Genomic DNA, 12,289 nt, shown 5'->3' on the forward strand with positions numbered 1-12,289 from the left:
TCCAATAATAACCTTCTTATAGTTAGCTATAAGAAGTTAATTATTGGAAGCAACTAATATTTAAAATGTATTTTCCTCTTTTGGAGGTTAATGCTAACCACAAAGTCTCCATACAGGATGAGGCAGAAAATATGACTAGATAAATTAATGGACCATTCATCAGGATGATACCAAGCATGAGACATTTTACTTATTAGAACAGGTTGGAGGAACTAGAGCTGTTTTTCCAAAAGGAGACCTGATAAAGGGTTTTACAATTTTTACAATTATGAGGGTTTTGATAATGTAAGCGGGGAGAAATTATTTCTACTAGTTGGTAAATCAGTAACTAGAGGACATAGATTTAAAGTAATTTACAAAAAGCAAAGGGGGGTGTTAGGAGAATATTTTTACACAGAGAGTTTGTTAGGATTTCGAATGCTCCACTTAAAACAGTGGTAGAGGCAGAATTCATAATAGCTTTAAAAAGGAATTAGATAAGTATCTGAAAAAGGTTACTGTAAAATGGAATCGAGAAAGGATTAAAAAAAGGAGCCAATGGATAGAGGGGACAAATAGTCTCCTACCATGCTGTATATTTCTATAGTTCTAGGAATGACAAACATGGTGATTCAAAATGCCAATACGATTTGTCTGACTATTAAAATCATCTATTCTAGTAGAAGTTATGTTAGTATAATACTACAACATTTGAAAATATTTTCTGAAGTTAAAATGAGAAAGCTATCATTCAGAGCAATATATTGGGTGGAGGTTCTGGGAGAAAAATGTTGAATAGTGGTGCCTATGTAATTCTGACTGTACTGATACTGATAGAAGATAATTTAGTCCTGAAAAGAAATGACCTTACCATAGAGTGACTGGATTTTTTCAACATCATCATGTGAAAGAATCAACTCATTCATTGTAGATTCAGAGTAGAATGGAAACATTACAGATTCAGGATCGCTGGTGTGGAATAATCCAAGTTCATGTCCTATCTTTGGGACGTCCTCCTGACGTGAAAAGCGCGATATCAAATGCAAGGATTATTATTATTATTATTATTATTATTATTATCTCATGCACAGCTACAAATAATAAGTTGTAACCTGCAAAAAACACCATTGAAAGATAAGTATCCATAAAGTATTCATGATCACATCACTTAATTCATTAAAAATAGGAGTCCTGTAGCTCAGTGGTTAGAGCACTCGCCTCACAAGCGAGCAAGTTTGTGAGCAAGTTTCCTTACTCCACACGCCTGATAATAATCCTTCCAAAAAAATTATAAAATTGGTCACTCCAATCTACGACTGCTTGTGGGATACTGCTGTGCGCAATTGGCTGCAGCTTTTCGCCCACAAATATACAGTCAATTCACTTTACAGGCTATTTCGTGAAGCGCTTTGAGACGTCTTTACCACAATTTCTTTACTAGACTTTTCTGAGGGTTTGGAATTAATTCACATGAGCGGCTATTAAGGCCGGATCAATGGAATCATTCAAAGAGAAAGAGAGTTGGAAAAAGCAACTTCGAAAAATGGGGAGCATTAGAAAGAAACGATGGGCTGAATTACATCTTTCTGTGCAGAAAATTTCTATAGTACTATACAGATTCTGAGGGTTGAAGCCAGGATCCTTGACTTAATGCTCTTTGAAGCAACTTAGTACACCATCTTGGGAACTGTTGACCTCGAGAGCTAATGGAAATTTATTGGTGATGCGATTTCGTGACAGAAAACAGAAGTTGAGTGAGAATTCATTGATTAGATTAAGGCAATTGTGAAATGTTTTAAGAATTACTTGTAAAGAACCAAACATTTGAGCTCATAAATACCTGATTGTGAACCATTATATCTAACCTGTTACCTCACAAAACTCTAGGTTAAGATTCACAATGGAAAGTTTCTTTAAATTGATGGACACAAAGAGCTTTAAAATAAAGTACTGGTTTCTTTACAGAGGACTCAAATTTTGAGTTTAGCTGTCAGTATAATATAGTGTAATTCTGTGGTTGCTTCCACAGTTTCTCGGTCAGAATGAGAAATTAAGTACCAATTGATAGTGGAACCATCAAAGCATAAGGATTGGGATTAAGTATAATAATCATGGAATGTTACAGCACAGAAACAGGGCACAGAAATGTGCATGCTGGTGTTTTCTCCACATAAGCCATCTAGTTTAATTCCACTCCTGCTCACTTCATGTACCATTAAATATATTTTTTAAAACATCCAATGTATAGATCCGGAATTGAGAACATACACTTGTTGGACAGATAGAAAGGTGGACGTAGGAAAGTAGAGATAATAAAATAGCAAAATTACAAGAGTGCAATGGCACCCAAACGAAGAGTATTTATTTCTAAGGGAGTCTAAATCTACATACTAGAATGTCCTAGGCTCCAGGATTCATCCTCATCAAAGTGGATGGCACCTCCATTGCCTAGTGCGGGTTGGAAAGCATGAGCCAGAAATCCACCTGGCCCATCAAATGAACTACTATCATTATGATCTGGAAACAGAAACACCAGTTTAATAAGCTCCATCCAGGAGTCCCTCCACCGTGACCCCACCCCAACCCCCCACCCCAAACACACAAGCACACACACCGTCAATTGTGTGAAGTACTCAAGACACCCTGATGTAAACGGTGCTGTGTAAATTGTTGCATTTAATCTCAAAACCTGTATTAATTACAGTCCTGTGCTCATACCTCCAGATTTAAAGGAAATCAAGATGTCAGCTTTCTTATGTTTTTAACCTCACGAACTTCAGAGAAATGGCATCACTCCATATTTTAAAAGTCTTTTTAATAACTTGATCCACTAACTTGACCTGCAGTCTAGATGTGTATTTAAGTATCCTGAGGAAACAGAGTGGTAGGTATGAGTTGTCATTATACAAGTAACCAGAGAAATGTTGCCCATCAAATTAAATCTGTACCTGAAAGTTTTTGAGGAGATTTTCCATTTTGGATGAAGTCCATATTTTTCAGAGTCAGAAAGCCCACACCAAGGTTTCTTCATCATTTTCAGCGTTTTAGAATTTAATTTTCCAGTCACAGGGAAATGAAAAAATCTTTGCATTTCCTTAAGCTTTTCCTGGAAGTTATTTCCACCCGTATCTCTTTTCTTGCGCGAACCATTTGTTTCAAATTTGTAGAAATGCTGGAGATAATCCTGAGAGAGAACACACATTAGATATTGATTACTTTACATACTTTACAAGCCCACTATAAATACAAGAATATTTCTTATTTCATAAACAGTGAAATGGAACATATCTGATTGAATCAAGAAGGTACCTCTGCATATTTCCTGTCACCGGTGAAAACTGAGGATAAATTTGGTAGCGTAAATAGGATCAAAGTCCAGTGGCTCGTCATCTTGGTTTCTGAGGCAGACTGCGTTCTCTGGATCCCTTAATGCTTCTTTTAAATCATAGGAACACTCCCGAGAATGAGATTGCTCAAAACTAAAAGATTGCACAGATCAATTATTGATAGCTGTTTCCCAAGAAATGAGATTTCCAGGAATGAGATTGCTCAACACCAATAATCTGATGGATCAGTTCTTGTTATCGCTGGGACTCTCTCCCTCAATCTCTACGCCTTGCCCCCTCACTCCCCACTTTCAAATCCCGCCTAAAGACCTTCCTTTTTGACCGTGCTTGTGGTCACCTCCCCACTCCCTCTCTGCCTGGGTCGGGGTCAGACCCTGCCACTGTCAAGTGCTCCAGGTCACTACCCTACATGATGGATGCCATATCAATGCAAGTTGTTGTTGTTGTTGTTATTGTATCTGATTCATGAGAGTTTACTGAGAAACTTAATCGGATTGAAAATACCATTTACATGCAATCTGAACACTGAAGATTCTAATGGACTTCGTTTATCTTTCCACCATCCCCTGCCCAGCCTTCCACCCCTCTTGAATCCAGCACGCAGTTCGAGGGATGCAAACCCTTGATTGTCCAGTACCTTGGGACTCCCTCTTGACCTGAAAGGCACTATATAAATGCAATTTGTTATTGTTGTTCTAATTTACTCCCGTGGATTCGAAAGATCTTGCCAAGGATAAAATTAAAGGAAACAGTTGCCTTCTTTCTGTGTCGTACATTTCTATGGTTCGCACCTCTGAGTTAGGGCTTGTCTTATATGTTACATATTATTACTCATACATTATTTGTACACTTGTTGATTTACCTTCAGATCCAGATATCTGCCATCTTTATTTTACAATTTTATAATTTTGGGGAATAGGAAGAGGTCATTCAGCTCATTCTAGCCTGTACCACCAGTCTGTTAGTTCTTGGTGAATCTTTTAATCCCAATGTCATGCCCATTCACCATTCACCAAGGTGTCCTGTAGCTCAGAGCATTCGCCTTGCAAGCGAGAAACTTGGGTTCGATTCCCGGCAGGGTGAAACCTTGGGCAAGTTTCCTTACTCCACAATAATCCCTCAAGAAAAAAAAATTGGTCAATTCAATCCACGACTGTTTGTGGGACACTGCTGGGCGGAATTAGCTGCCGTGATTTGCTCAAAATATACAGTCAATTCACTTTAAGGCATATTCTGTGAGACGTCTAGAAGACATGAAAAGCGCTATATCAAATGCAAGGATTATTATATTTTGTTGTTGCAGACAATCTCTTGGTGCAGTCTTCCAAAATGTACTTTACTGTAGCAAATGAACAACAACCAACAATTTGCACTTCACGCAGGGTAGGGTTTCAGAGCACTCAGAACATTCTAACCATTTCACACATGGCATGTCACACAATGTTATTAAGGGACAGTGAATCCAATAGATTTCTGTCTTGCTTTCAGCTGCTATGCTCTGAAACTATTGAACACTCTTCCTCAATGTCCTTGTCCCTCTGTGCTGCTACTTTTAGTGTATTTGGGAATGGCACATTTGGCACAATAGATTGTGAAATGGTTTACATTGTGAATGTGTTTACACTTGTGATAATAGTGGAGCTGTTGTTTCTGAGCTTACCATTCATGTAATGCAACTAGGACATTTAATCATAGAATTTGACCTTGGGAAGCTACTCCGTGTGCTCTCTATCATTACAGCAACTCTTTTGATGGTTCATTTCTTTTTAATGAATAAACAACACAAAGCATTTTGACACACACAGAGTGGAATGATCCAAGCATACAACCTAGAGTCTCATTCTTTTCGGACTTAGTTTATTCTCCAGCTGTTGGGATCTTTTCTTCATGGGACACTGCCAGATTTCATAATGTCTTGTCCTTTACAGTTTGTCACATACTTCAGTTTCTCATTCGCTAAAATGTTTAATGAACATTAAAGCAGAAGCCCCATATGCATAGTAGTTAACTTGCTGGGCTCGCAAGTGAGAGGACCCGGGTCAATTCCCGGACAGGGCGAAACCTCAGGCAAGTTTCCTTAATCCACACGGCTCTGTTTACCTAGCAGTAAGTAGGAATTTGGTTGTTGGTTGATTGCTGGGGGTAATAATCCTGTCCAAAAAGAAATAAAAAATGTGATCACTCAATTTACGACTGTTTGTGGGACACTGCTCTGTACAATTGGCTGCTGCATTTTGCCCACAAAATATACAGTCAATTCCCAATGCACAAGTATTTACTGTGAAGTGCTTTGAGATGCCTAAATAATGTGAATCGGTGATATATAGTAATAATCCTTGCATTTGATATAGCGCCTTATCATGTCTTTGAGATGTCTCAAAGCGATGCAAAGATTATTATTATTATTATCTTGGAACTCCTATAATCTAAGATGATACTTCAGTGCGGTGCTAGGAGAGTGATGGAGGTGCCATCCTTTTGATGAGATGTTAAACCGAGCCCCGGATGTTCAAGATTCCATGGCTTTATTTGAAAAGAGAATGAGTTTCATACATCCATGAAGGGAATCACCAATGCTTATCACCTTTATGTGCAGATTTCCAAAGCAGATTGCAAATGTATGTGTATTCTGCGTAAATTTAGTGTTTCTGTACATTTTGATTTATCTCTTCTTCAAGACTTGATTCAATTTTGCTTTTTTTTCCCCTGTAATTTACTTTCTCTGTAATTACCAGTTCTACTAAATGAATTTTACTTGACATCCAGAACAGTTTAAAAACAGGCACTTTTATTACAGGACAATAAGAGAGAGAAAAAAACAGATTTAGTTCCGAAAATGCTTTTAGAAAGCCGGGCATAGCAGAGATAAACAAAAAGCAACAATGATTTCAGATCATTGTTAAAGAAGTTAAACCTGTTGTTATGCAGAGAAGAACCCATTCTGGGGTTATTTTCTTCCATTTGAGGATAAACATTTCTTTTTCTTCTCTGAAGATTGTATCAAAGGGAGTGCACATCTTGTAGGCTTCCACTGAATTTACTGTTTGTGAGGGCTGGGCCTGTATAGTCCATTTTGAACCAATGGAAAAAACCTTTCAAATAAAGTTCCTCCATGTTGAACTGTGATAACTGAAAGCAAGCTAGCAGATTTTAAAAGTTAGACATTGATAGAAGAGTAAAAATAAATACAATTAAAATATAAAGAAGTCAATACAGAGGAACCACTGATACAGGTAATGTTTAAAAAATGCAGTTTTGAAAAACATGAATTTGTCCATTTTATTGGCTGGTTCACACGACTTGCTTTGCTTAGCTGGTGGTCGAACAAATGTGAAAACCTTGATCACCATTCTTCTGAGTACGCAAATTAAACTATTGAACGTTCCACATATTCCTAGAAATTGACATTCGTCTAGTATGGAATACTCTCCCCGGAAAGATACACCCTGCCTACCAAATCGTAGAGAATATAGGCAAAGGCAAGAATCAATGCTTGCAACTTGCTGGACTTTAACCAACTAAAGCCATAATGCTCACCATTGTGAACAGTTTGCCACACTTCCCGTTGCTTGCTAAGCTACCCTACCCATTCAGGCTTGGAATACTGCAGACCTACCAGGATCAGGAACCGGACTACTCAGAACATCAAAGATGATTGACTTGATTCTGATTTCCATTGTTGGATATGCCACCATGAAGCCACATCAGCCCCAAAGTTCATTCATTCATCTCTCCACACCCCGGATGGAAAGTTATTAAATATCTAACAAATGCAGGTTTGAGTCTTTGCTAAGTGAATGCTTAGATCTGCAAATCCACAATCTTGATGGGAGAACCCATCATTGGTGCTAGATTTTCCTCCAAAAATAGTCCATAGACACTAGTGTCTACAGCATTCTTTAATTGATAAAGTATGGGAAACATCATGGGTTAATGTCTCTATATTTTGTAGCTGAAATATACCAAAACAATCACTACATTTTACCCTAAAATCCTATGAAGAGCTTGGCAACATCCTGCGAACATAAAAGGTGCTATATCAAATCAAGAATTATTTGTCATTCATTTTCTTACCTCGATTGTGTACTTAAAACCCATCATGAGCACATGCTGCCAAGGTTGGTAAATTTACCAAAAAACAACAAATACTGTAACTCCTTCACGCCACTGAGGTTGATAAATATGTTGATAGATGGAGAATAAGCCCCAGTGTTCCAAAGTTATGCAACTGAGCACTAATATTTGCAAGTGGCACAAGTCACGAGACTACAAATACAGACCTAATGGACAGGAAGCATATTAAATCTCTGAAGTCAAATGACATTTAAAACACATGCACTGTATTTAAACCAAAATACCATGCAAGTTGATTCATTGATATTTTACCTTTTTAAGAACACACGTCAATATTTCACGTGCAATTTTTAGAAATAATCATCTGCCAAAAAGGTAGTCTGTAAAAATCAGGGATTCATTTCAGCCAATTTAAAAAGGCACCATCTTGTTTTATTGTCTGAACTTAAAATTATCCTGTTGTGGAAAAATTGTTAGTACATTATTGATCCTAGTTCTTCCACATTGCATTTTGACAACCTAGGTAAAGCCATTTGCCTGGAAGGTACCTATTATATTCTTTACCTTTATTGTACAACTAAAAGGCTAAATTTTTAAGTTCTTGGCATATAATAATCCTTGCATTTGATATAGCGCCTTATCACATCTTCGAGACGTCGCAAAGCGCATCACAGAATATACTGTAAAGTGAATTGACTGCATATTTTGTGGGCGAAACATCAGTAATTGTCTTGGTACACCCAGATTGAAAACGTGCAAAGCATTCACTCTTTGCAAGGTGAATTTAAAGTTTTAATCTAAACATAAATGTAAATATAATTCCTATTTGTGACCCAAGACAAACAGAGTATATATCACCTTCAGAAGAAACAGTGAATTCAATAATTTGTCAGGATAATTACAGGAATGCAAGTTCATAATAAACTGAAACTTTGTGTTAAGCCATCAACTGGTCCTGCATCAGATTATTTTTGTGAACAAAATTGGGGGGATGCCTTATTTCAAGTGCAATAAGTGTGCAGTAGCTTCCCTCTTTGTATCACTCGCCAAAATATATCTGTTTAAATGTGATACAATACAAAATTACATTTCTAAAGCACCTTTCACATTTGGAGGACGTCCCAAGGCGCTGAACAGTCAGGGATTGGGACCCAGGGCGGGGTGGGGGTGGGATTGGGGGCAGAGAGCCTAAGAGGGTGGCTGAAGGCATGGTCGACGAGGAGGGCCTTGAGGCGTGCCTTGAAGAAGGTAAGGGAGGGAGCGAGGCAAAGGGAAGGGGCAGAGAGGCTGAATGCCTGACCGCAGATGGTGGGGCGGGCTGGGCAGGGGACATGGAGCAGGCTGGAACCGGCTGAGCGGAGAGAGTGGACAGGTTGATAAGGGTTAGGAGGTCGGAGAGGTAACGGGGCAAGGCCATGGATGGCCTTAAAGGCGAGGACGAGAATTTTGAACTCAATCCTCTGAGGGATGGGAGCCAGTGGAGTCGGGCGAGGGTGGGTGTGATGGGGTCATGGAGCCTGGTGCAGGAGAGGACATGAGCTGCAGAGTTTTGGATGATCTGCAGATTGTGGAGGGAAGAGTTGGGAAGGCTGACAAGCAGGGCGTTGGCATAGTTGAGCCTGGTGGTAATGAAGGTACGTATGAGGTGGCCTGAAGCGTGAGACAGTGGCGGAGCCGGGCAACATAGCAGAGGTGGGGGAAGGCAGAGCGGGTCATGGCACGGATGTGGGGGTGAAAGGACAATTGAGGGTCAAACAAGACTCCTAGGTTCCGGACTGGCTTAGTAAAGTGGAATGTGCATCCGTGGATGCTTATCCTGCCAGTGCCCGAGGTGCAGAGGCGCTGACGCCAGCCAATCAGAAGGGTCTCGGACGTGGTGATATTCAACTGAAGAAAGTTAGCTCTCATCCAGGACTTGATGTCTGACAGGCAGTCTGTCAGGACAGCAGTGATCCTGGAATCAAGGGTGGAGGCAGAGAGGTAGAGTTGGGTGTCATCCGCATACATATGGAAGTTGCCCCATGTCTGCTGATGATGTCACCAAGATGGAGCATGTACAGGTTGAAGAAAGGACTGAGGACAGAGTCCTGAGGAACACCGCACAAGACGGTGTGGGGGCTGGAGGAGAAGCCGTTTGTGGAGACAAAGTGGAGCTGGTGTGAGAGATAGGATCTGAACTATTCAAGGACAGAACCTTGAAAGTTAAGATGAGAGGTGGTGGAGGATACAGTGTCCAGTGTCAATGGCAGCAGAGAGGTCAAGGAGGACGAGGAGGGCGGAGGGAGCCCTGGTCACAGATGGACAGAATATCATTTGTCATCTTGACCAGGACTCCGATTGGAGGGGTTCATAAATCAAGTGGCAGGAGAGAAAGGAGTGAAGCTGGGAAGCAACAACTCTCTCAAGGACCTTGGAAACGAAAAGGAGAATTGAGATGGATAGTAAGCAAGGGTGGATCCAGGGAAAGTTTTTTGGGGGATAGGGTGATGAGAACTGTTTTTAGGGGGATGGGAATGGTGCCAATTGACAGGGAGAAGTTGATGAGGTCTGAAAGTAAAGGGGCGAGGAGGTGGAGCTGGGAGGTAAGGAGAGGGATAGGGTCAAGGGAGCAGGAGGTGCTACTCCCTCAACCCCATGATTAGGACAGAGACTTGACACAATGTGTTTTCTTAGCTTTAAAAAGGGTTTTTGAAAAAATGGTGATTCTTTAGAAGTCTTGATTTAAAAAAAGATATTGGCAAATTGCAAAATGTTTCAAAAAGTCTGCATTCAAAATTTAAACACAGAATGACCCAACAATTGCCTATGGTGCATTAAAAATTCCATAAATGTCAAACAGAAAATAATAGAATTTAAGTGCCAAAATGCAAGATATTTAACCTGTTCAGACATTGGCAACAGACCTTACTGGGAAGTTCAGAAAAGAAAGAAATCAGATGTTAAGAAATTGTTAGGGGGGTTGTGGGAAGAGATGCTGCATTGATTTGGTTTTGAAACTATAGGCACAAGTTCCAATTGTAAAAAATATTTTCCTTGTTTTCTCCATTGCCTCAAGTTGTCAATGCAGAATGAGGTGGTTTTCAGGCTTAAAGCATCAACTCTCTTATCACTAAATGCTTTCTTTTAGCTCAATAACCTTGAGCTGACATGCATTAGAATAGTTTGTATTTAAAGTAAGACTATTTTAGTAATCTTTACTCTTTTTACAGAAACAGTTCCTCAGATATCTAAATAGTGAAAGATGTCAAGGAGTCTGGAGTATAGAAAGCATTTCTTTACAAAAATTAAATAAGTTAGAGGCAATGAATATTACAGATGCATGTGCTGTATTTATATTCACGCTTGCAAATGGGATTTCTACGATTTCAAGCCACAAACTAACCCAATGTGATAAAAAGCCACAATGACACTTCTTGAATTACTGGCATGAAAAATTAGGAGTAATAGTTCATTAATACGTCACATACCTTTAGAGACAAGTCTTCCCGAAATCAAATGTCCAATAGTAAATTTTAAATTATGAAGTAATTCATATCCTATTAATAGAATAAATACCTTGGTAAACTGATGCAATCTTTTTAAGGTTACTGTATGGGAAGCACCTCAAGTACTTTACATCTTAAATACCATCCAATGACATAACACAAAAAAGGGATACGAGTGTTGGGTGGTTGGAGATACAAGACAAATAGTTTTTCAGTACAAATGTAGCATTGTTTTTTTTTAAAAACCATGTACGAGAGAGCTCAAGTTGTAATCACATTTTTCCAGCCATGACTGACAATTTGCCATTTTGGGTCAAATTTACATTAGGGAACCCACTCTTTGGGTTTCATAGAGAATCTGTATCACTGTGGCTTCATGGAGAATCCCTGTATCATCCCTTCTGCCTTCAGACACCAATCAATTGACGTCCAAGTGAGAAAAGTGTGATTGCACACACACAACCAGGGCTGAATTTTCCCAGCTTGGCCCCGTTATAAAAAGTTCCCAGTGAATGGCTTGCTGATACAGCCAGAGCCGACAGCACAGCAGTTACTCTGTGACAACTGAAATGGCACATCTCCAATAGCCTCTAGAAATGGATAAATTTAGGAGCTTCTCCTTAGATGAACTTACTTTGGTTACCCAGTGTACCAATTTTGATCAGGTCAACTTGTGAGTAAACTAGATCAATGTTCATTATCAAAGAGGCTATGTATAATGGCAGGAAGGATTTCACTACTACATTTTTCACAATACATTGAGGGAGAAGAAGTGATGCAGTAGGGGGGTAAATATCTGCATTAGAAAGATTCTTTCTGTGTTTTTTTTCTTAAAAAGGGGAGAAAAGTTAATTTAATATTTAATTTGAGGGTTTTAATTAGTTGTCAGAATGTAAAAATATGCAGTTCAATCAAATTAATTGCAACACTAAGGATATGAAACATAAAAACATTGTATGGACTACAGTGGGTTCCAATAAATGTCACTCTGGGTGGTAAAAAATAAGAGTACATTCTTTTTTGAATGTGCTGAATGTATTTTGAATGGAAAGAAAAATGTTCGATTTTTCCTCTCAGGAAAACAGCTGAAGAAAAATAATTTGGCAATTTAAATAAAAAGCAGTAACTGATGTCAAACTTTAGCCTCATTTGACAATTTTTTTTACTGTCTTAAGAGTAGCATTTATATCAGTATATGAAGATACTAATAAGCTGGCATTGTAATTACTATTGGAGCATATGCAACACAAAACCATAGCCCAAGCCTTATTTCGTAATAATGATATATATTGCTATATATATAATATATATACACACACATATATTATATATAATATATATTATATATGCTAATCATTAGCTTTGTGGAATAATGTCCCAAGTGCAGAATCTTATTGCTCCTTC

At 38.8% G+C, this 12,289-nt stretch overlaps 1 protein-coding gene across 1 annotated transcript; it reads right to left on the reverse strand.

Moving 5' to 3' along the window:
* Positions 1 to 947: 947 nt before the first annotated feature.
* LOC103185777 (neutrophil collagenase-like) lies at positions 948 to 3,187 on the reverse strand. The gene is made up of 3 exons (XM_042334416.1): positions 2,887 to 3,187; positions 2,371 to 2,496; positions 948 to 995 (listed from the first exon to the last, which is right to left on the reverse strand). Exons 1-3 carry the CDS (start codon positions 3,179 to 3,181, stop codon positions 970 to 972), a joined length of 447 nt encoding a protein of 148 aa, XP_042190350.1. The 5' UTR covers positions 3,182 to 3,187; the 3' UTR covers positions 948 to 969.
* Between the last annotated feature and the right edge of the window lie 9,102 nt (positions 3,188 to 12,289).

Source organism: Callorhinchus milii, unplaced genomic scaffold (genome assembly GCF_018977255.1).
Source record: "Callorhinchus milii isolate IMCB2004 unplaced genomic scaffold, IMCB_Cmil_1.0 Scaffold4, whole genome shotgun sequence".
NCBI lineage: Eukaryota > Metazoa > Chordata > Chondrichthyes > Chimaeriformes > Callorhinchidae > Callorhinchus > Callorhinchus milii.